This window comes from Nicotiana sylvestris, chromosome 2 (genome assembly GCF_000393655.2).
Source record: "Nicotiana sylvestris chromosome 2, ASM39365v2, whole genome shotgun sequence".
Classification (NCBI taxonomy): Eukaryota; Viridiplantae; Streptophyta; class Magnoliopsida; order Solanales; family Solanaceae; genus Nicotiana; species Nicotiana sylvestris.
The window spans coordinates 100257342-100282093 of record NC_091058.1 but is presented as its reverse complement, the minus strand read 5'-3'; the positions used below and the strand labels follow the sequence as shown (position 1 = coordinate 100282093).

At 47.0% G+C, this 24752-nt stretch overlaps 1 protein-coding gene across 1 annotated transcript; it reads left to right on the top strand.

Moving 5' to 3' along the window:
- Positions 1–6221: 6221 nt before the first annotated feature.
- LOC138885318 (uncharacterized) lies at positions 6222–23338 on the top strand. The gene is made up of 4 exons (XM_070166256.1): positions 6222–6428; positions 14424–14630; positions 22626–22832; positions 23222–23338. Exons 1-4 carry the CDS (start codon positions 6222–6224, stop codon positions 23336–23338), a joined length of 738 nt encoding a protein of 245 aa, XP_070022357.1.
- Positions 23339–24752: the final 1414 nt, after the last annotated feature.

The window sequence follows — 24752 nt, the reverse complement described above, 5'->3', positions numbered from 1 at the left end:
TTGTGAGGGATGTTGGAGCTGAGACTCCTAGTATTGATTATGTCCCAGTTGTAAGGGATTTTCCCGATGTTTTTCCTGCAGACCTGCCGGGCATGCCACCGGACAGGGATGTTGATTTTGGTATTGACCTGGTGCAGGGCACTCAACCCATTTCTATTCCGCCATATCGTATGGCACCAGCAGAGTTGAAGGAATTGAAAGACAAACTTCAGGAACTCCTAGATAAGGGGTTCATTCGGCCTTGTGTGTCCCCTTGGGGTGCACCGGTTTTGTTTGTGAAGAAGAAGGATGGCACGATGAGAATGTGCATTGATTATAGGCAATTGAACAAAGTAACAATCAAGAACAAGTATCCTTTGCCTCACATTGATGATTTATTTGATCAGTTTCAGGGAGCGAGGGTGTTCTCCGAGATTGATCTCCGTTCGGGTTATCACCAGTTTCAGGGAGTCAGATATTCTTAAGACTACTTTCAGGACCAGATATGGTCATTATGAGTTTCTTGTTATGTCTTTCGGGCTAACCAATGCCCCAGCAACATTCATGCATCTGATGAACAGTGTATTTCTGCCTTATCTGGATTCGTTCATTATTGTATTCATTGATGATATTCTGGTGTACTCGCGTAGTCAGGAGGAGCATGCGGAGCATTTGAGAGTTGTGTTGCAGAGACTGAGGGAGGAGAAACTTTATGCAAAATTCTCCAAGTGTGAGTTTTGGCTCAGTTCAGTGGCTTTCTTGGGGCACGCGGTGTCCATCGAGGGTATACAGGTTGATCCAAAGAAGATAGAGGTGGTTCAGAGTTGTCCCAAACCATCCTCAGTCACAGAGATTCGTAGCTTTCTTGGGTTAGCAAGATATTATCGCCGGTTTGTTCAGGGATTTTCATCCACTGCATCGCCCTTGACCAAGTTGACTCAGAAGGGTGCTCCATTCGTATGGTCAGACGAGTGTGAGGAGAGCTTTCAGAAGCTCAAGACAGCCTTGACCACAGCTCCAGTGTTGGTTTTGCCAACATCTTCAGGTTCATATACTGTGTATTGTGATGCTTCAAGAGTTGGGATTGGTTGTGTGTTGATGCAGGTGGGTAGAGTTATTGCTTATGCTTCTCGGCAGTTGAATCCCCATGAGAAGAACTACCCCGTTCATGATTTGGAGTTGGCTGCCATATTTCACGCATTGAAGATTTGGAGGCATTGCTTGTATGGCGTATCTTGTGAGGTGTTCTCTGATCATCGCAGTCTTCAGCATTTGTTCAAGCAAAAGGATCTTAATTTGAGGAAGCGGATATGGTTGGAGTTGTTCAAGGATTATGATATCACTATATTGTACCATCCGGGAAAGGCCAATGTGGTGGCCGATGCTTTGAGCCGAAAGGCAGTGAGTATGGGGAGTTTGGCATATATTCCAGTTGGGGAGAGACCTCTTGCAGTTGATGTTCAGGCCTTGGCCAATCGGTTCGTGAGGTTGGATATTTCAGAGCCCAGTCGGGTGTTGGCTTGTGTGGTTTCTCGGTCTTCTTTATATGATCGCATCAGAGAGCGCCAGTATGATGATCCGCATTTGCTTGTCCTTAGGGACAGAGTCCAGCATGATGATGCCAGAGATGTGACCGTCGGTGATGATGGTGTGTAGAGGATGCAGGGCCGGATTTGTGTGCCCAATGTGGATGGGCTTACAGAGCTGATTCTGGAGGAGGCCCATAGCTCGCGGTATTCCATTCATCCGGGTGCCGCGAAGATGTATCAGGATTTGAGGTAGCACTATTGGTGGAGAATAATGAAGAAAGATATTGTGGGATTTGTAGCTTGGTGTCTCAACTGTCAGCAGGTGAAGTATGAGCATCAGAGACCGGGTGGCTTGTTTCAGCAGATGGTTATTCCCAAGTGGAAGTGGGAGAGAATCACTATGGACTTTGTGGTTGGACTTCCTCGGACTTTGAAGAAGTTCGATGCTATTTGGGTGATTGTGGATCGGCTGACCAAGTCTGGGCACTTCATTCATGTGTGTACGACCTATTCTTCAGAGCGGTTGGCAGGGATTTATATCCGGGAGATTGTTCGGTTGCATGGCGTTCCTGTTTCCATCATCTCATATAGAGATACTCAATTTACTTCGCAGTTTTGGAGAGCCGTGCAGAGAGAGTTGGGTACTCAGGTAGAGTTGAGCACAACGTTTCATCCTCAGACGGACGGACAGTCCGAGCGTACTAATCAAATATTGGAGGACAACAACGTGCTAGTGTTATTGACTTTGGAGGTTCATGGGATAAGTTTTTACCACTTGTAGAGTTTGCTTACAATAACATCTACCAGTCGAGTATTCAGATGGCTCCATATGAGGCCTTGTACGGGAGGCGATGTAGATCTATGGTTGGTTGGTTCGAGCCCGGCGAGGCTAGACTATTGGGGATAGATTTGGTTCAGGATGCCTTAGAGAAGGTGAAGGTGATTCAGGAGAGGCTTCGTACAGCGCAGTCACGTCAGAAGATTTATGCGGACCGGAAGATTCGAGATGTGTCCAACATGGTCGGTGAGAAGGTATTGCTGAAGGTTTTACCCATGAAGGGTGTTATGAGATTTGGGAAGAAAGGCAAGTTGAGTCCTCGGTTCATTGGGCCTTTTGAGGTGCTTCGGAGGATTGGGGAGGTGGCTTATGAGCTTGCTTTGCCACCCAGCCTGTCGAGTGTGCATCCGGTATTTCATGTTTCTATGCTCCAGAAGTATATTGGGGATCCGTCTCATGTTTTGGACTTTAGCACGGTTAAGTTGGATGACGATTTGACCTTTGATGTGGAGCCAACAGCTATTTTGGGTCGCCAGGTTCGGAAGTTGAGGTCAAAGGATATAGCTTCACTGAAGGTGCAGTGGAGAGGTCGGCCCGTGGAGGAGGCTACCTGGGAGACCGAGCGGGAGATACGGAGCAGATATCCTCATCTGGTTGAGGCTTCAGGTATGTTTCTTGACTCGTTTGAGGACGAACGTTTATTTAAGTTGGGGAGGATGTGACGACCCGTCCATTCGTCTCATGAGCTACCGCTCTATCTCCCCCATTTCAGCTTCTTTACGCTTCGTTATCCGTGTTTTATGTGATCGTGATGATTTGTTTGGGTTCGGAGAGGATTTGGTAAGAAATGAGACACTTAGTCTCTTTTAAGAAGGCTTAAGTTGGAAAAGTCAACCGGATGTTGACTTATGTGTTAGAAGGCTCAGAAGTGAGTTCCGTTGGTTCGATTAGCTTCGGGAGGTGATTTGTGACTTAGGAGCGCGATCGGAATGGGTTTTGGAGTTGTAGAGAAGATTTAGGCTTGAATTGGCGAAATTGATATTTTGGCAAATTCCGGTTGATAGGCGAGATTTTGACATAGGGGTCGGAATAGAATTCCGAGAGTTGCAGTAGCTTCATTGTGTCATTTAGGGTGTGTGTGCAAAATTTTAGGTCATTCGGACGAGATTTGATAGACCTTTTGATCGAAAACATAATTTAAGAGTTCTTGGAGTTCTTATGCTTGAATCCTATGTTAAATTGGTGATTTGATGTTGTTGTGAGCGTTCCAAAGTTTTGAGCAAGTTTGAACGATGTCATGAGATGTGTTGGTACAATTGGTTTGAAGTTCCGGGAGTTCCGGGTAGGTTCCGGGATGTTTTAGTGCAAAAATCATAGCTGTAGCAGGCCTACAGGGGTTGCAGGCCCCAAAACTCAACCATGCGGTCTGCACAAAGATGAGTGCGCCCGCGGTGGGTTCCGTGCGGACCGCACAAAGTCGGATGCGGCCGCGGTAGGTGTCATGCGGACAACAAAGTGGTGTGCGGCCGCGGTGGGGAACGATCCGCTGGTCCTACTTCGGAAGCTCATATCTTTTGATCCACAAGGAATTTTGAGGTGATTCAAAAACGAAAGTTGTAGCCCTTCGTTCTAGTTTCCAGAAAGTTAAAGATATCGCAATGTGGACATCTGTAGCAAAAGTTATGGCCAAAATACTAAAACCTGTCACCGCAGAGGTAGGCCTGTGCGGCCGCGCGTTGCCTTTGCGCGGACCGCACTGGCTTGTACGGACCGCATGCGTTTTGGTGCGGCCCGCGTGAGATGAAACCTGAGGGGTACCTATATATACGAGGTTTTGGGTTTTATTTAATATTTTGACCTAGAGAGCTCGGATTTTGGCGATGTTTCGAAGGTTTTTCAAGAAATTCATCGAGGTAGGTGATTTTAACTCAGATTTGGCTAGAATATATGAATCTATCACTGAATGCATCATTTAATTCGTGATTTGAGATGGAATTTGGGAAGAAAATTGTGGAACCTTTCAAAAATGTGAAATGATGATTTGAAGGATCAAATGGTATCGGAATTGGATAATTTTGGTATGGTTGGACTCGTGAGGGTATGAGGATTCTGAAAATGTAACTTTTACCCGATTCCGAGATGTGGGCCCGGGGCTCGAGTTTTGCTAATTTCAAGATTTTTGATATTTTTTGAATGTTTTCGCTTGGGCTTTGTTCCCTTAGCATATTGTGACGTATTCGTTCTGATTTTGGATAGATTCGACGCGCGTGGAGGCTAATTCAAGGGGCAAAGGCGTCATGAGCTAGAGAATTAGCCAGTTCGAGGTGAGTAATGGTTGTAAATGATGTCCTGAGGGTTTGAAACCCCGGATTGCAAATCGTAGTGCTATATTGAGGCAAGATACGCGTTGGATGATGAGCGTGGGGTCTTTCACTACTGGGGATTGTGACTTGGTCCATCCCGATTGATGATTTTACCGAATATTTGACTGAAATTTATTTGTTACCATCATGATTTGGGTTGATTGCCATATTTGGGCTTCGTGCCAACTATTTGAACCCTTCAGGGATTTTTATCATTGTTCCTTATTACTTGACTTATTATTTGAACTCAGTCCTGTGGATATCTACTGTTTTACAAACTCAACCACTTTTACTCAGATTTGAAACTTAAATGATATTTCCACATCACGTTTTGGGCTGAGAACTACTCTTTTACTAATGCCCAAGGGGCTTATGATGATTTCTGGACTGAGTGACGCTGAGGGTCATATGTGAGGATATGCTGAGTGATATGAGGCCGAGGACCTGAGATACTATTTATGCCATGCGGTGGCTTGAGTGATGTGAGGATATGCTGAGTGATGATGCCACGAGGTGGCTTGATATAGCGCTTGGGCCGTAAGGGGACCCTCCGGAGTCTGCACAACCACAGTGAGCACGGGTACCCATGTGATTTGAAACAGTGGTAACAATGACACTGTTTGATGAAATTTGGTTAGGTAACAATGGATGACCATTATGCTGAGTGATTGTGAGGTAGCTCGAGGGGCTGATACTGTACTGAGAGTGAGCCCGAGGGGCTAATACTATGCTGAGCGATTGATATTGTGCCCGAGGGGCAGATTTCTACTTTTTAATTACCTGTGAAATTACCTGTTTTACTTGTTTTAAAAAGGAATATCATTTGATTTCTTCACTGATTTACTGCTTTAAGTGATTTTACTGCTTGATATGGAATTGCTTTGTGCCTTTACGTGTTTTCATACTTTCAGCCATTATTTGTAATTATTACTTACTGAGTCGGAGTACTCACATTACTCCCTACACCGTGTGTGCAGATTCAGGTATAACAGAGTCCGCACCCGAGCGCTGATTCCTTCTAGGCTAGGCAGTGATTTGGAGTTACGAGGTAGCTGTTGACGTTCGCAGTCCTTTGTCTCGCTTATTCTCTATCATTTATGTTTTCTTCAAACTGTTATATCGAATTCCGTACTTTGTAGACCTATAGCATATTCTGTAGTAGCTCATGACTTGTGACACCCCGGTTTGGGCTGTGTCGGGATGGTTCCTGTTGTTATTATCGTTAAATTCCACAATTTATGAGCCTTATATTATATGTTATTACTGTTTATGATGATTAACTGTTTAAAAGAGGTGTTCCATTTTGGTCTAGCTGGCCTTGTCTTCACGAGAGGCACCATCACGACCGGGTTCGAGGATTGGGTCGTGACAAGTTGGTATCAGAGCCTAGGTTACTTAGGTCTCACGAGTCATGAGCAGGTTTAGTAGAGTCTCGCGGATCGGTATGGAGACGTCTATATTTATTCTCGAGAGGTTGCAGAACCTTTAGGAAAAATTTCATATTCTTGAAACTCTTATCGTGCGAACTTGTTGGTCCGAGTACTAAACTTCTGATATTCCATTCTCTCATAAATGGTGAGGACGCGAGCTACCGGACGAGGTGGACGACCACCAGTGCCACCCATTGAGGCCACCAAAGGTCGTAGACGCGGTTGTCGACGTGGCAGAGGAAGAGCAGCGACGGCAGCACCTGTTGATGCATCGGCTGCCCCGGCTTCAGATCAAGCTCCCGCTATGGATGCTCCAGCAGCACCAGTTCAGCCACCAGTTGTGCCTATCGTGGTTTCGGGTCTTCAGGAGGCCTTGGCACAGATCTTATCAGTTTGCACTGGCCTGGCTCAGGCAGTTTCAGCCACTACAGCAACAACTACTTCACAGGCTGGGGGAGGCAATCAGACCCCCGCTGCTCGCACACCTGAGCAGGTAGTGCAGGGACTACAGACACCGGGGGCACCTCTAGCTCAGCCGGTTGCACCAGCTCAGGAGTTTATCGTGCCGGTTATGCCGGATGATGAGCAGCGTCGTCTTGAGAGATTTGGTAGACTCCAGCCTCCGTCATTCAGTGGTGCCGAGGGCGAGGATGCCCAGGGTTTTCTTGATAAGTGTCAGCGGATGCTCCGTACAACAGGGATTCTTGAGATTAGTGGTGTGGCATTTACCACCTTTTAGTTTATTGGGGATGCCTTCACATGGTGGGAGGCGTGTGAGAGGCGTAGGCCGGTTAGAGCAACGCCCCTGACTGGTAGCAATTCTCCACTCTATTCTTGGAGAAGTATGTGCCGCAGTCCCGCAGAGAGGAGATGTGTAGACAGTTTGAGTGGTTGCGATAGGGGGATATGACTGTGTCACAGTATGAGTCGAGGTTTTCTGAGTTGGCTCGTCATGCCATTTGGATGGTTCCGACAGATCGTGAGAGGATCAGGAGATTTGTTGATGGCCTTAACTATCACCTCCGTATTCTTATAACCCGAAAGAGGGTGTTGGGTGCTACGTTCGAGGAGGTGGTCGATATCGCTCGCGAGATTGAGACGGTTTGCCGTCAGGATCGAGAGGAGAGGGAGGCCAAGAAGCCTCGAGGATCTTGCAGTTATAGTGGTGCTTCTTCGAGGGGCCAGTTTCAGCATGGTAGAGGCCGTTCTTTCAGGCATGCTCAGTCAGCCTGCCCAGAGTATCGCGGGGCATCTTCGGGTCATGGTCATCATGGATCTCAGCGGGGCCAGTCATCACTCAGTGCCCTTCCAGCCTAGAGTTCATCTCGTGCCCCGTCAGCTCAGGGCTCTTCTATGCCGAGTGCATCAGCTGGTCACTTCGGTGTAAGGGGTTCCCTTCAGTCCCCTTCTCTAGCACCTGGGAGTTATTATGAGTGTGGAGAGTTTGGACATGTGTGGAGGCAGTGTCCTCGTCATATGGCTAGTTCATTTCAGCAGAGGGGTCAGCCCTCGACTACTACTCCAGTTACCTCGCCACCCACCCAGCCAGCTAGGGGTGGAGGTCATACAACTAGGGGTCGCTCCAAAGGGGGAGGTCGATCAGGGGGCGGTCAGTACCATTTCTATGCACTTCCTGGCAGTCCAGATGCTATTGCTTTAGATGCTGTCATTACAGGTATTGTTTCAGTCTGCCACAGAGATGCCTCTGTATTATTTGATCCCGGATCCACCTTTTCTTATGTGTCATCATACTTTGCTCGTTATTTGGGTACGCCCCGTGAGTCTCTTGCTTTACCTGTTCATGTATCTACCCCAGTGGGCAATACTGTTGTTGTAGACCGTGTGTACCAGTCATGTGTGGTGACTATTGGGGGTCTGGAGATCCGAGTGGATCTATTGCTATTGAGCATGGTGGATTTTGATGTCATTTTGGGCATGGATTGGCTATCTCCGTGACGTGCTATTGTAGACTACCATGCTAAGACAGTCACTTTGGCTATGCTGGGTGTACCGTGGATCGAGTGGCATGGTGTGACTGATTATATCCCTAGTAGAGTGATCTCTTTCTTGAAGGCCCAGCGTATGGTTGGGAAGGGTTGCCTTTCATATCTAGCATTTGTGAGGGATGTTGGAGCTGAGACTCCTAGTATTGATTCTGTCCCAGTTGTGAGGGATTTTCCCGATGTTTTTCCTGTAGACCTGTCGGGCATGCCACCGGACAGGGACATTGATTTTGGTATTGACCTGGTGCCGGGCACTCAGCCCATTTCTATTCTGCCATTTCGTATGGCACCAACAGAGTTGAAGGAATTAAAAGAACAACTTCAGGAACTCCTAGATAAGGGGTTCATTCGACCTAGTGTGTCCCCTTGGGGTGCACCGGTTTTGTTTGTGAAGAATAAGGATGGAACGATGAGAATGTGTATTGATTATAGGCAATTGAACAAAGTAACAATCAAAAACAAGTATCCTTTGCCTCGCATTGATGATTAATTTGATCAGCTTCAGGGAGCGAGGGTGTTCTCTAAGATTGATCTTCGTTCGGGTTATCACCAGTTGAAGATCAGGGATTAAGATATTCTTAAGACTGCTTTCAGGACCAGATATGGTCATTATGAGTTTCTTGTTATGTCTTTCGGGCTAACCAATGCCCCAGCAGCATTCATGCATCTGATGAACAGTGTATTTCGGCCTTATCTGGATTCGTTCGTTATTGTATTCATTGATGATATTCTGGTGTACTCGCGTAGTCAGGAGGAGCACGCGGAGCATTTGAGAGTTGTGTTGTAGAGACTGAGGGAGGAGAAACTTTATGCAAAATTATCCAAATGTGAGTTTCGGCTCAGTTCAGTGGCTTTCTTGGGGCACGTGGTGTCCAGCGAGGGTATACAGGTTGATCCGAAGAAGATAGAGGTGATTCAGAGTTGGCCCAGACCGTCCTCAGTCATAGAGATTTGTAGCTTTCTTGGGTTAGCAAGCTATTATCGCCCGTTTGTTCAGGTATTTTCATCCATTGCATCGCCCTTGACCAAGTTGACTTAGAAGGGTGCTCCATTCGTATGGTCGGACGAGTGTGAGGAGAGCTTTCAGAAGCTCAAGACAGCCTTGACTACAGCTCCAGTGTTGGTTTTGCCATCAGCTTCAGGTTCATATACTGTGTATTGTGATGCTTCAAGAGTTGGGATTGGTTGTGTGTTGATGCAGGAGGTTAGAGTTATTGCTTATTCTTCTCAGCAGTTGAAGCCCCATGAGAAGAATTACCCCGTTCATGATTTGGAGTTGGCTGCCATAGTTCACGCATTGAAGATTTTGAGGCATTGCTTGTATGGCGTATCTTGTGAGGTGTTCACTGATCATCGCAGTCTTCAGCATTTGTTCAAGCAAAAGGATCTTAATTTGAGGCAGCGGATATGGTTGGAGTTGCTCAAGGATTATGATATCACTATATTGTACCATCCGGGAAAGGCCAATGTGGTGGCCGATGCTTTGAGCCGAAAGGCAGTGAATATGGGGAGTTTGGCATATATTCCAGTTGGGGAGAGACCTCTTGCAGTTGATGTTCGGGCCTTGGCCAATCGGTTCGTGAGGTTAGATATTTCAGAGCCTAGTCGGGTGTTGGCTTGTGTGGTTCCTCGGTCTTCTTTATATGATCGCATCAGAGAGCGCCAGTATGATGATCCGCATTTGCTTGTCCTTAGGGACAGAGTCCAGCATGATGATGCCAGAGATGTGACCGTCGGTGATGATGGTGTGTTGAGGATGCAGGGCCGGATTTGTGTGCCCAATGTGGATGGGCTTAGAGAGCTGATTCTAGAGGAGGCCCATAGCTCGCGGTACTCCATTCATCCGGGTGCCGCGAAGATGTATCAGGATTTGAGGCAGCACTATTGGTGGAGAATAATGAAGAAAGATATTGTGGGATTTGTAGCTCGGTGTCTCAACTGTCAGTAGGTGAAGTATGAGCATCAGAGACCGGGTGGCTTGTTTCAGTAGATGGTTATTCCCGAGTGGAAGTGGGAGAGAATCACTATGAACTTTGTGGTTGGACTTCCTCGGACTTTGAAGAAGTTCGATGCTATTTGGGTGATTGTGGATCGGCTGACCAAGTCTGGGCACTTCATTCCTATGTGTACTACCTATTCTTCAGAGCGGTTGGCAAGGATTTATATCCGGGAAATTGTTCGGTTGCATGGCATTCCTATTTCCATCATCTCAGATAGAGGTACTCAGTTTACTTCGCAGTTTTGGAGAGCCGTGCAGAGAGAGTAGGGTACTCAGGTAGAGTTGAGCACAGCGTTTCATCCTCAGACGGACGGACAATCCAAGCGTACTATTCAAATATTGGAGGACAACAGCGTGCTTGTGTTATTGACTTTGGAGGTTCATGGGATAAGTTTCTACCACTTGAAGAGTTTGCTTACAACAACAACTACTAGTCGAGTATTCAGATGGCTCCATATGAGGCCTTGTACGGGAGGCGGTGTAGATCTCTGGTTGGTTGGTTCGAGCCCAGCGAGGCTAGACGATTGGGGGCAGATTTGGTTCAGGATGCCTTAGAGAAGGTGAAGGTGATTCAGGAGAGGCTTCCTACAGTGCAGTCACGTTAGAAGAGTTATGCGGACCGGAAGGTTCGAGATGTGTCCTACATGGTCGGTGAGAACGTCTTGCTGAAGGTTTCGCCCATGAAGGGTGTTATGATATTTGGGAAGAAAGGCAAGTTGAGTCCTCGGTTCATTGGGCCTTTTGAGGTGCTTCGGAGGATTGGGGAGGTGGCTTATGAGCTTGCTTTGCCACCCAGCCTGTCGAGTGTGCATCCGGTATTTCATGTTTCTATGCTCCAGAAGTATATTGGGGATCCGTCTCATGTTTTGGACTTTAGCACGGTTAAGTTGGATGACGATTTGACCTTTGATGTGGAGCCAGCAGCTATTTTGGGTCGCCAGGTTCGGAAGTTGAGGTCAAAGGATATAGCTTCACTGAAGGTGCAGTGGAGAGGTCGGCCCGTGGAGGAGGCTACCTGGGAGACCGAGCGGGAGATACGGAGCAGATATCCTCATCTGGTTGAGGCTTCAGGTATGTTTCTTGACTCGTTTGAGGACGAACGTTTATTTAAGTTGGGGAGGATGTGACGACCCGTCCAGTCGTCTCATTAGCTACCGCTCTATCTCCCCCATTTCAGCTTCTTTACGCTTTGTTATCCGTGTTTTATGTGATCGTGATGATTTGTTTGGGTTCAGAGAGGATTTGGTAAGAAATGAGACACTTAGTCTCTTTTAAGAAGGCTTAAGTTGGAAAAGTCAACCGGATGTTGACTTATGTGTTAGAAGGCTCAGAAGTGAGTTCCGTTGGTTCGGTTAACTTCGGGAGGTGATTTGTGACTTAGGAGCGCGATCGGAATGAGTTTTGGAATTGTAGAGAAGATTTAGGCTTGAATTGGCGAAATTGATATTTTGGCAAATTCCGGTTGATAGGCGAGATTTTGACATAGGGGTCGGAATGGAATTCCGAGAGTTGCAGTAGCTTCATTGTGTCATTTGGGATGTGTGTGCAAAATTTCAGGTCATTCGGACGAGATTTGATAAACCTTTTGATCGAAAGCATAATTTAAGAGCTCTTGGAGTTCTTAGGCTTGAATCCTATGTTAAATTGGTGATTTGATGTTGTTGTGAGCATTCCGAAGTTTTGAGCAAGTTTGAACGATATCATGAGATGTGTTGGTACAATTGGTTTGAAGTTCCGGGAGTTCCGGGTAGGTTCCGGGATGTTTTAGTGCAAAAATCATAGCTGTAGCAGGCCTACAGGGGTTGCAGGCCCCAGAACTCAACCATGCGGTCCGCACAAAGATGAGTGCGCCCGCGGTGAGTTCCGTGCAGACCGCACAAAGTCGGATGCGGCCGCGGTAGGTGTCATGCGAACCGCACAAAGTGGTGTGCGGCCGCGGTGGGGAACAATCCGCTGGTCTTACTTCGGAAGCTCATATCTTTTGATCCACAAGGAATATTGAGATGATTCAAAAATAAAAGTTGTATCCCTTCGTGTCTAGTTTCCATAAAGGTAAAGATATCGCAATGTGGACATTTGTAGCAAAAGTTATGGCCAAAATACTAAAACTTATCACTGCAAAGGGAGGCCTGAACGGCCGCTCGTTGCCTTTGCGCGGACCGCACTGGCTTGCACGGACCGCGTGTGTTTTGGTGCGGCCCGCGTGAGATGAAACCTGAGGGGTACCTATAAATACGAGGTTTTGGGTTTTATTTAATATTGTGACCTAGAGAGCTCGGATTTTGGCGATTTTTTGAAGGTTTTCAAGAAATTCATCGGGGTAAGTGATTTTAACTCAGATTTGGCTAGAATACATGAATCTATCACTGAATTCATCATTTAATTCGTGATTTGAGATGAAATTTGGGAAGAAAATTGTGGAACCTTTCAAAAATGTGAAATGATGATTTGAAGGACCAAATAGTATCGGAATTGGATAATTTTGGTATGGTTGAACTCGTGAGGGTATGAGAATTCTGAAAATGTAACTTTTACCCTATTCCGAGACGTGGGCCCGGGGCTCGGATTTTGCTAATTTCGAGATTTTTGATATTTTTCGAATGTTTTCACTTGGGCTTTATTCCCTTAGCATATTGTGACGTATTCGTTCTGATTTTGGATAGATTCGACGCGTGTGGAGGCCAATTCAAGGGGCAAAGGCATCATGAGCTAGAGAATTAGTCAGTTCGAGGTGAGTAATGGTTGTAAATGATGTCCTGAGGGTTTGAAACCCCGGATTGCACATCGTAGTGCTATATTGAGGCAAGATACATGCTAGATGATGAGCGTGAGGTCTTTCACTACTGGGGATTGTGACTTGGTCCATCTTGATTGATGATTTTACCGAATATTTGACTGAAATTCATTTGTTACCGTCATGATTTGGGTTGATTGCCATATTTAGGCTTCGTGCCAACTATTTGAACCCTTCGGGGATTTTTATCACTGTTCCTTATTGCTTGACTTATTATTTGAACTCAGTCATGTTGATATCTACTGTTTTACAAACTCAGCCACTTTTACTCAGATTTGAAACTTAAATGATATTTCTACATCATGTTTTGGGCTGAGAACTACTGTTTTACTAATGCCCAAGGGGCTTATGATGATTTCTGGACTGAGTGAGGCCGAGGGCCATATGTGAGGATATGCTGAGTGATATGAGGCCGAGGGCCTGAGATACTATTTATGCCATGCGGTGGCTTGAGTGATGTGAGGATATGCTGAGTGATGATGCCACGAGGTGGATTGATATAGCACTTGGGCCGTAAGGGGCCCCTCCGGAGTCTGCACACCCATATTGAGCGTGGGTACCCATGTGATTTGAAACAGTGGTAACAATGACACTGTTTGATGAAATTTGGTTAGGTAACAATGGCTCACCATTATGTTGAGTGATTGTGAGGTAGCCCGAAGGGCTGATACTGTACTGAGAGTGAGCCCGAGGGGCTGATACTATGCTGAGCGATTGATACGGTGCCCGAGGGGCGGATTTCTACTTGTTAATTACCTGTGAAATTACCTGTTTTACTTGTCTTAAAAAGGAATATCATTTAATTTCTTCACTGATTTACTGCTTTAAGTGATTTTACTACTAGATATGGAATTGCGTTGTGCCTTTACGTGTTTTCATACTTTCAGCCATTATTTGTAATTATTACTCACTGAGTCGGAGTACTCACATTACTCCCTGCATCGTGTGTGCAGATTCAGGTATAGCAGAGTCCGCACCCGAGCGCTGATTCCTTCCAGGCTAGGCAGTGATTTGGAGTTACGAGGTAGCTGTTGACGTTCGCAGCCCCTTGTCTCGCTTATTCTCTATCATTTATGTTTTCTTCAGACTGTTGTATCGGATTCCGTACTTTGTAGACCTATAGCAGATTCTGTAGTAGCTCATGACTTGTGACACCCCGGTTTGGGCTGTGTCGGGATGGTTCCTGCTGTTATTATCGTTAAATTCCGCAATTTATGAGCCTTATATTATATGTTATTACTGTTTATGATGATTAACTTTTTAAAAGAGGTGTTCCGTTTTGGTCTAGCTGGCCTTGTCTTCACGAGAGGCGCCATCACGACCGGGTTCGAGGATTGGGTCGTGACAAGTTGGTATCAGAGCCTAGGTTACTTAGGTCTCACGAGTCATGAGCAGGTTTAGTAGAGTCTCGCGGATCGGTATGGAGACATCTGTATTTAATCTCGAGAGGTTGCAGAACCTTTAGGAAAAATTTCATATTCTTGAAACTCTTGTCATGCGAACTTGTTGGTACTAGTACTAAACTTCTGATATTTCATTCTCTCACAGATGGTGAGGACGCGAGCTACCGGACGAGGTGGACGACCACCAGTTCCACCCACTGAGGCCACCAGAGGTCATAGACGCGGTTGTGGACGTGGCAGGGGAAGAGCAGCGACGACAGCACCTGTTGATGCATCGGCTGCCCCGGCTTCAGATCAAGCTCCCGCTATGGATGCTCCAGCAGCACCAGTTCAGCCACCAGTTGTGCCTATCGTGGTTTCGGGTCTTCAGGAGGCCTTGGCACAGATCTTATCAGTTTGCACTGGCCTGGCTCAGGCAGTTTCAGCCACTACAGCAACAACTACTTCACAGGCTGGGGGAGGCAATCAGACCCCCGCTGCTCGCACACCTGAGCAGGTAGTGCAGGGACTACAGACACCGGGGGCACCTCTAGCTCAGCCGGTTGCACCAGCTCAGGAGTTTATCGTGCCGGTTATGCCGGATGATGAGCAGCGTCGTCTTGAGAGATTTGGTAGACTCCAGCCTCCGTCATTCAGTGGTGCCGAGGGCGAGGATGCCCAGGGTTTTCTTGATAAGTGTCAGCGGATGCTCCGTACAACAGGGATTCTTGAGATTAGTGGTGTGGCATTTACCACCTTTTAGTTTATTGGGGATGCCTTCACATGGTGGGAGGCGTGTGAGAGGCGTAGGCCGGTTAGAGCAACGCCCCTGACTGGTAGCAATTCTCCACTCTATTCTTGGAGAAGTATGTGCCGCAGTCCCGCAGAGAGGAGATGTGTAGACAGTTTGAGTGGTTGCGATAGGGGGATATGACTGTGTCACAGTATGAGTCGAGGTTTTCTGAGTTGGCTCGTCATGCCATTTGGATGGTTCCGACAGATCGTGAGAGGATCAGGAGATTTGTTGATGGCCTTAACTATCACCTCCGTATTCTTATAACCCGAAAGAGGGTGTTGGGTGCTACGTTCGAGGAGGTGGTCGATATCGCTCGCGAGATTGAGACGGTTTGCCGTCAGGATCGAGAGGAGAGGGAGGCCAAGAAGCCTCGAGGATCTTGCAGTTATAGTGGTGCTTCTTCGAGGGGCCAGTTTCAGCATGGTAGAGGCCGTTCTTTCAGGCATGCTCAGTCAGCCTGCCCAGAGTATCGCGGGGCATCTTCGGGTCATGGTCATCATGGATCTCAGCGGGGCCAGTCATCACTCAGTGCCCTTCCAGCCTAGAGTTCATCTCGTGCCCCGTCAGCTCAGGGCTCTTCTATGCCGAGTGCATCAGCTGGTCACTTCGGTGTAAGGGGTTCCCTTCAGTCCCCTTCTCTAGCACCTGGGAGTTATTATGAGTGTGGAGAGTTTGGACATGTGTGGAGGCAGTGTCCTCGTCATATGGCTAGTTCATTTCAGCAGAGGGGTCAGCCCTCGACTACTACTCCAGTTACCTCGCCACCCACCCAGCCAGCTAGGGGTGGAGGTCATACAACTAGGGGTCGCTCCAAAGGGGGAGGTCGATCAGGGGGCGGTCAGTACCATTTCTATGCACTTCCTGGCAGTCCAGATGCTATTGCTTTAGATGCTGTCATTACAGGTATTGTTTCAGTCTGCCACAGAGATGCCTCTGTATTATTTGATCCCGGATCCACCTTTTCTTATGTGTCATCATACTTTGCTCGTTATTTGGGTACGCCCCGTGAGTCTCTTGCTTTACCTGTTCATGTATCTACCCCAGTGGGCAATACTGTTGTTGTAGACCGTGTGTACCAGTCATGTGTGGTGACTATTGGGGGTCTGGAGATCCGAGTGGATCTATTGCTATTGAGCATGGTGGATTTTGATGTCATTTTGGGCATGGATTGGCTATCTCCGTGACGTGCTATTGTAGACTACCATGCTAAGACAGTCACTTTGGCTATGCTGGGTGTACCGTGGATCGAGTGGCATGGTGTGACTGATTATATCCCTAGTAGAGTGATCTCTTTCTTGAAGGCCCAGCGTATGGTTGGGAAGGGTTGCCTTTCATATCTAGCATTTGTGAGGGATGTTGGAGCTGAGACTCCTAGTATTGATTCTGTCCCAGTTGTGAGGGATTTTCCCGATGTTTTTCTTGTAGACCTGTCGGGAATGCCACCGGACAGGGACATTGATTTTGGTATTGACCTGGTGCCGGGCACTCAGCCCATTTCTATTCTGCCATTTCGTATGGCACCAACAGAGTTGAAGGAATTAAAAGAACAACTTCAGGAACTCCTAGATAAGGGGTTCATTCGACCTAGTGTGTCCCCTTGGGGTGCACCGGTTTTGTTTGTGAAGAATAAGGATGGAACGATGAGAATGTGTATTGATTATAGGCAATTGAACAAAGTAACAATCAAAAACAAGTATCCTTTGCCTCGCATTGATGATTAATTTGATCAGCTTCAGGGAGCGAGGGTGTTCTCTAAGATTGATCTTCGTTCGGGTTATCACCAGTTGAAGATCAGGGATTAAGATATTCTTAAGACTGCTTTCAGGACCAGATATGGTCATTATGAGTTTCTTGTTATGTCTTTCGGGCTAACCAATGCCCCAGCAGCATTCATGCATCTGATGAACAGTGTATTTCGGCCTTATCTGGATTCGTTCGTTATTGTATTCATTGATGATATTCTGGTGTACTCGCGTAGTCAGGAGGAGCACGCGGAGCATTTGAGAGTTGTGTTGTAGAGACTGAGGGAGGAGAAACTTTATGCAAAATTATCCAAATGTGAGTTTCGGCTCAGTTCAGTGGCTTTCTTGGGGCACGTGGTGTCCAGCGAGGGTATACAGGTTGATCCGAAGAAGATAGAGGTGATTCAGAGTTGGCCCAGACCGTCCTCAGTCATAGAGATTTGTAGCTTTCTTGGGTTAGCAAGCTATTATCGCCCGTTTGTTCAGGTATTTTCATCCATTGCATCGCCCTTGACCAAGTTGACTTAGAAGGGTGCTCCATTCGTATGGTCGGACGAGTGTGAGGAGAGCTTTCAGAAGCTCAAGACAGCCTTGACTACAGCTCCAGTGTTGGTTTTGCCATCAGCTTCAGGTTCATATACTGTGTATTGTGATGCTTCAAGAGTTGGGATTGGTTGTGTGTTGATGCAGGAGGTTAGAGTTATTGCTTATTCTTCTCAGCAGTTGAAGCCCCATGAGAAGAATTACCCCGTTCATGATTTGGAGTTGGCTGCCATAGTTCACGCATTGAAGATTTTGAGGCATTGCTTGTATGGCGTATCTTGTGAGGTGTTCACTGATCATCGCAGTCTTCAGCATTTGTTCAAGCAAAAGGATCTTAATTTGAGGCAGCGGATATGGTTGGAGTTGCTCAAGGATTATGATATCACTATATTGTACCATCCGGGAAAGGCCAATGTGGTGGCCGATGCTTTGAGCCGAAAGGCAGTGAATATGGGGAGTTTGGCATATATTCCAGTTGGGGAGAGACCTCTTGCAGTTGATGTTCGGGCCTTGGCCAATCGGTTCGTGAGGTTAGATATTTCAGAGCCTAGTCGGGTGTTGGCTTGTGTGGTTCCTCGGTCTTCTTTATATGATCGCATCAGAGAGCGCCAGTATGATGATCCGCATTTGCTTGTCCTTAGGGACAGAGTCCAGCATGATGATGCCAGAGATGTGATCGTCGGTGATGATGGTGTGTTGAGGATGCAGGGCCGGATTTGTGTGCCCAATGTGGATGGGCTTAGAGAGCTGATTCTAGAGGAGGCCCATAGCTCGCGGTACTCCATTCATCCGGGTGCCGCGAAGATGTATCAGGATTTGAGGCAGCACTATTGGTGGAGAATAATGAAGAAAGATATTGTGGGATTTGTAGCTCGGTGTCTCAACTGTCAGTAGGTGAAGTATGAGCATCAGAGACCGGGTGGCTTGTTTCAGTAGATGGTTATTCCCGAGTGGAAGTGGGAGAGAATCACTATGAACTTTGTGGTTGGACTTCCTCGGACTTTGAAGAAGTTCGATGCTATTTGGGTGATTGTGGATCGGCTGACCAAGTCTGGGCACTTCATTCCTATGTGTACTACCTATTCTTCAGAGCGGTTGGCAAGGATTTATATCCGGGAAATTGTTCGGTTGCATGGCATTCCTATTTCCATCATCTCAGATAGAGGTACTCAGTTTACTTCGCAGTTTTGGAGAGCCGTGCAGAGAGAGTAGGGTACTCAGGTAGAGTTGAGCACAGCGTTTCATCCTCAGACGGACGGACAATCCAAGCGTACTATTCAAATATTGGAGGACAACAGCGTGCTTGTGTTATTGACTTTGGAGGTTCATGGGATAAGTTTCTACCACTTGAAGAGTTTGCTTACAACAACAACTACTAGTCGAGTATTCAGATGGCTCCATATGAGGCCTTGTACGGGAGGCGGTGTAGATCTCTGGTTGGTTGGTTCGAGCCCAGCGAGGCTAGACGATTGGGGGCAGATTTGGTTCAGGATGCCTTAGAGAAGGTGAAGGTGATTCAGGAGAGGCTTCCTACAGTGCAGTCACGTTAGAAGAGTTATGCGGACCGGAAGGTTCGAGATGTGTCCTACATGGTCGGTGAGAACGTCTTGCTGAAGGTTTCGCCCATGAAGGGTGTTATGATATTTGGGAAGAAAGGCAAGTTGAGTCCTCGGTTCATTGGGCCTTTTGAGGTGCTTCGGAGGATTGGGGAGGTGGCTTATGAGCTTGCTTTGCCACCCAGCCTGTCGAGTGTGCATCCGGTATTTCATGTTTCTATGCTCCAGAAGTATATTGGGGATCCGTCTCATGTTTTGGACTTTAGCACGGTTAAGTTGGATGACGATTTGACCTTTGATGTGGAGCCAGCAGCTATTTTGGGTCGCCAGGTTCGGAAGTTGAGGTCAAAGGATATAGCTTCACTGAAGGTGCAGTGGAGAGGTCGGCCCGTGGAGGAGGCTACCTGGGAGACCGAGCGGGAGATACGGAGCAGATATCCTCATCTGGTTGAGGCTTCAGGTATGTTTCTTGACTCGTTTGAGGACGAACGTTTATTTAAGTTGGGGAGGATGTGACGACCCGTCCAGTCGTCTCATTAGCTACCGCTCTATCTCCCCCATTTCAGCTTCTTTACGCTTTGTTATCCGTGTTTTATGTGATCGTGATGATTTGTTTGGGTTCAGAGAGGATTTGGTAAGAAATGAGACACTTAGTCTCTTTTAAGAAGGCTTAAGTTGGAAAAGTCAACCGGATGTTGACTTATGTGTTAGAAGGCTCAGAAGTGAGTTCCGTTGGTTCGGTTAACTTCGGGAGGTGATTTGTGACTTAGGAGCGCGATCGGAATGAGTTTTGGAATTGTAGAGAAGATTTAGGCTTGAATTGGCGAAATTGATATTTTGGCAAATTCCGGTTGATAGGCGAGATTTTGACATAGGGGTCGGAATGGAATTCCGAGAGTTGCAGTAGCTTCATTGTGTCATTTGGGATGTGTGTGCAAAATTTCAGGTCATTCAGACGAGATTTGATAAACCTTTTGATCGAAAGCATAATTTAAGAGCTCTTGGAGTTCTTAGGCTTGAATCCTATGTTAAATTGGTGATTTGATGTTGTTGTGAGCATTCCGAAGTTTTGAGCAAGTTTGAACGATATCATGAGATGTGTTGGTACAATTGGTTTGAAGTTCCGGGAGTTCCGGGTAGGTTCCGGGATGTTTTAGTGCAAAAATCATAGCTGTAGCAGGCCTACAGGGGTTGCAGGCCCCAGAACTCAACCATGCGGTCCGCACAAAGATGAGTGCGCCCGCGGTGAGTTCCGTGCAGACCGCACAAAGTCGGATGCGGCCGCGGTAGGTGTCATGCGAACCGCACAAAGTGGTGTGCGGCCGCGGTGGGGAACGATCCGCTGGTCTTACTTCGGAAGCTCATATCTTTTGATCCACAAGGAATATTGAGATGATTCAAAAATAAAAGTTGTATCCCTTCGTGTCTAGTTTCCATAAAGGTAAAGATATCGCAATGTGGACATTTGTAGCAAAAGTTATGGCCAAAATACTAAAACTTATCACTGCAAAGGGAGGCCTGAACGGCCGCTCGTTGCCTTTGCGCGGACCGCACTGGCTTGCACGGACCGCGTGTGTTTTGGTGCGGCCCGCGTGAGATGAAACCTGAGGGGTACCTATAAATACGAGGTTTTGGGTTTTATTTAATATTGTGACGTAGAGAGCTCGGATTTTGGCGATTTTTTGAAGGTTTTCAAGAAATTCATCGGGGTAAGTGATTTTAACTCAGATTTGGCTAGAATACATGAATCTATCACTGAATTCATCATTTAATTCGTGATTTGAGATGAAATTTGGGAAGAAAATTGTGGAACCTTTCAAAAATGTGAAATGATGATTTGAAGGACCAAATAGTATCGGAATTGGATAATTTTGGTATGGTTGAACTCGTGAGGGTATGAGAATTCTGAAAATGTAACTTTTACCCTATTCCGAGACGTGGGCCCGGGGCTCGGATTTTGCTAATTTCGAGATTTTTGATATTTTTCGAATGTTTTCACTTGGGCTTTATTCCCTTAGCATATTGTGACGTATTCGTTCTGATTTTGGATAGATTCGACGCGTGTGGAGGCCAATTCAAGGGGCAAAGGCATCATGAGCTAGAGAATTAGTCAGTTCGAGGTGAGTAATGGTTGTAAATGATGTCCTGAGGGTTTGAAACCCCGGATTGCACATCGTAGTGCTATATTGAGGCAAGATACATGCTAGATGATGAGCGTGAGGTCTTTCACTACTGGGGATTGTGACTTGGTCCATCTTGATTGATGATTTTACCGAATATTTGACTGAAATTCATTTGTTACCGTCATGATTTGGGTTGATTGCCATATTTAGGCTTCGTGCCAACTATTTGAACCCTTCGGGGATTTTTATCACTGTTCCTTATTGCTTGACTTATTATTTGAACTCAGTCATGTTGATATCTACTGTTTTACAAACTCAGCCACTTTTACTCAGATTTGAAACTTAAATGATATTTCTACATCATGTTTTGGGCTGAGAACTACTGTTTTACTAATGCCCAAGGGGCTTATGATGATTTCTGGACTGAGTGAGGCCGAGGGCCATATGTGAGGATATGCTGAGTGATATGAGGCCGAGGGCCTGAGATACTATTTATGCCATGCGGTGGCTTGAGTGATGTGAGGATATGCTGAGTGATGATGCCACGAGGTGGATTGATATAGCACTTGGGCCGTAAGGGGCCCCTCCGGAGTCTGCACACCCATATTGAGCGTGGGTACCCATGTGATTTGAAACAGTGGTAACAATGACACTGTTTGATGAAATTTGGTTAGGTAACAATGGCTCACCATTATGTTGAGTGATTGTGAGGTAGCCCGAAGGGCTGATACTGTACTGAGAGTGAGCCCGAGGGGCTGATACTATGCTGAGCGATTGATACGGTGCCCGAGGGGCGGATTTCTACTTGTTAATTACCTGTGAAATTACCTGTTTTACTTGTCTTAAAAAGGAATATCATTTAATTTCTTCACTGATTTACTGCTTTAAGTGATTTTACTACTAGATATGGAATTGCGTTGTGCCTTTACGTGTTTTCATACTTTCAGCCATTATTTGTAATTATTACTCACTGAGTCGGAGTACTCACATTACTCCCTGCATCGTGTGTGCAGATTCAGGTATAGCAGAGTCCGCACCCGAGCGCTGATTCCTTCCAGGCTAGGCAGTGATTTGGAGTTACGAGGTAGCTGTTGACGTTCGCAGCCCCTTGTCTCGCTTATTCTCTATCATTTATGTTTTCTTCAGACTGTTGTATCGGATTCCGTACTTTGTAGACCTATAGCAGATTCTGTAGTAGCTCATGACTTGTGACACCCCGGTTTGGGCTGTGTCGGGATGGTTCCTGCTGTTATTATCGTTAAATTCCGCAATTTATGAGCCTTATATTATATGTTATTACTGTTTATGATGATTAACTTTTTAAAAGAGGTGTTCCGTTTTGGTCTAGCTGGCCTTGTCTTCACGAGAGGCGCCATCACGACCGGGTTCGAGGATTGGGTCGTGACAAGTTGGTATCAGAGCCTAGGTTACTTAGGTCTCACGAGTCATGAGCAGGTTTAGTAGAGTCTCGCGGATCGGTATGGAGACATCTGTATTTAATCTCGAGAGGTTGCAGAACCTTTAGGAAAAATTTCATATTCTTGAAACTCTTGTCATGCGAACTTGTTGGTACTAGTACTAAACTTCTGATATTTCATTCTCTCACAGATGGTGAGGACGCGAGCTACCGGACGAGGTGGACGACCACCAGTTCCACCCACTGAGGCCACCAGAGGTCATAGACGCGGTTGTGGACGTGGCAGGGGAAGAGCAGCGACGGCAGCACCTGTTGATGCATCGGCTGCCCCAGCTTCAGATCAAGCTCCCGCTATGGATGCTCCAGCAGCACCATTTCAGGCACCAGTTGTGCCTATCGTGGTTTCGAGTCTTCAGGAGGCCTTGGCACAGATCTTTTCAGTTTGCACTGGCCTGGCTCAGGCAGTTTCAGCCACTACAGCAATAGCTACTTCACAGGCGGGGGAGGCAATCAGACCCCCGTTGATCGCACACCTGAGCAGGTAGTGCAGGGACTACAGACACTGGGGGCACCTCCAGCTCAGCCGGTTGCACTAGCTCAGGAGTTTATCGTGCCAGTTATGCCGGATGATGAGCAGCGTCGTCTTGAGAGGTTTGGTAGACTCCAGCCTCCGTCATTCAGTGGTGCCGAGGGCGAGGATGCCCAGGGTTTTCTTGATAAGTGTCAGTGGATGCTCCGTACAACAGGGATTCTTGAGACTAGTGGTGTGGCATTTACCACCTTTCAGTTTACTGGGGCTGCCTTCACATGGTGGGAGGCGTATGAGAGGTGTAGGCCGGTTGGAGCAGCGCCCATTACTTGGCAACAGTTCTCCACTCTCTTCTTGGAGAAGTATGTGCCGTAGTCCCACATAGAGGAGCTGTGTAGATAGTTTGAGTGGTTGCGATAGGGGGATATGACTGTGTCACAGTATGAGTCGAGGTTTTCTAAGTTGGCTCGTCATGCCATTTGGATGGTTCCAACAGATCGTGAGAGGATCAGGAGATTTGTTGATGGCCTTAACTATCACCTCCGTATTCTTATGACCCGAGAGAGGGTGTTGGGTGCTACGTTCGAGGAGGTGGTCGATACCGCTCGCGAGATTGAGACGGTTCTCCGTCAGGATCGAGAGGAGAGGGAGGCCAAGAAGCCTCGAGGATCTGGCAGTTATAGTGGTGCTTCTTCGAGGGGCCAGTTTCAGCATGGTAGAGGCCGTTCTTTCAGGCATGCTCAGTCAGCCCGCCCAAAGTATTGCGGGGCATCTTCGGGTCATGGTCATCATGGATCTCAGCGGGGCCAATCATCACTCAGTGCCCTTCTAGCCCAGAGTTCATCTCGTGCCCCGTCAGCTCAGGGTTCTTTTATGTCGAGTGCATAAGGGGTTCCCTTTAGTCCCCCTCTCTAGCACCTGGGAGTTGTTATAAGTGTGGAAAGTTTGGACATGTGTGGAGGCAGTGTCCTCGTCGTATGGCTAGTTCATCTCAGCAGAGGGGTCAGCCCTCGACTACAACTCCAGTTACCTCACCACCCGCCCAACCAGCTAGGGGTGGAGGTCATGTAGCTAGGGGTCGCTCCAGAGGGGGAGGTCGATAAGGGGGCGGTCAGGACCGTTTCTATGCACTTCCTGGCAGGCCAGATGCTATTGCTTTAGATGCTGTCATTACAAGTATTGTTTCAGTCTGCCACAGAGATGCCTCTGTATTATTTGATCCCGGTTCCACCTTTTCTTATGTGTCATCATACTTTGCTCGTTATTTGGGTACGCACCGTGAGTCTCTTGCTTTACCTGTTCATGTATCTACCCCAGTGGGCGATACTGTTGTTGTAGACCATGTGTACCAGTCATGTGTGGTGACTATTGGGGGTCTGGAGACCCGAGTGGATCTATTGCTATTGAGCATGATGGATTTTGATGTCATTTTGGGCATGGATTGGCTATCTCCGTGTCGTGCTATTCTAGACTGCCATGCTAAGACAGTCACTTTGGCTATGCCGGGTGTACTGTGGATCGAGTGGCATGGTGTGACTGATTATATCCCTAGTAGAGTGATCTCTTTCTTGAAGGCCCAGCGTATGGTTGGGAAGGGTTGCCTTTCATATCTAGCATTTGTGAGGGATGTTGGAGCTGAGACTCCTAGTATTGATTCTATCCCAGTTGTGAGGGATTTTCCTGATGTTTTTCCTGCAGGCCTGTCGGGCATGCCACTGGACAGGGACATTGATTTTGGTATTGACCTGGTGCCGGGCACTCAGCCCATTTCTATTCCGCCATATCATAT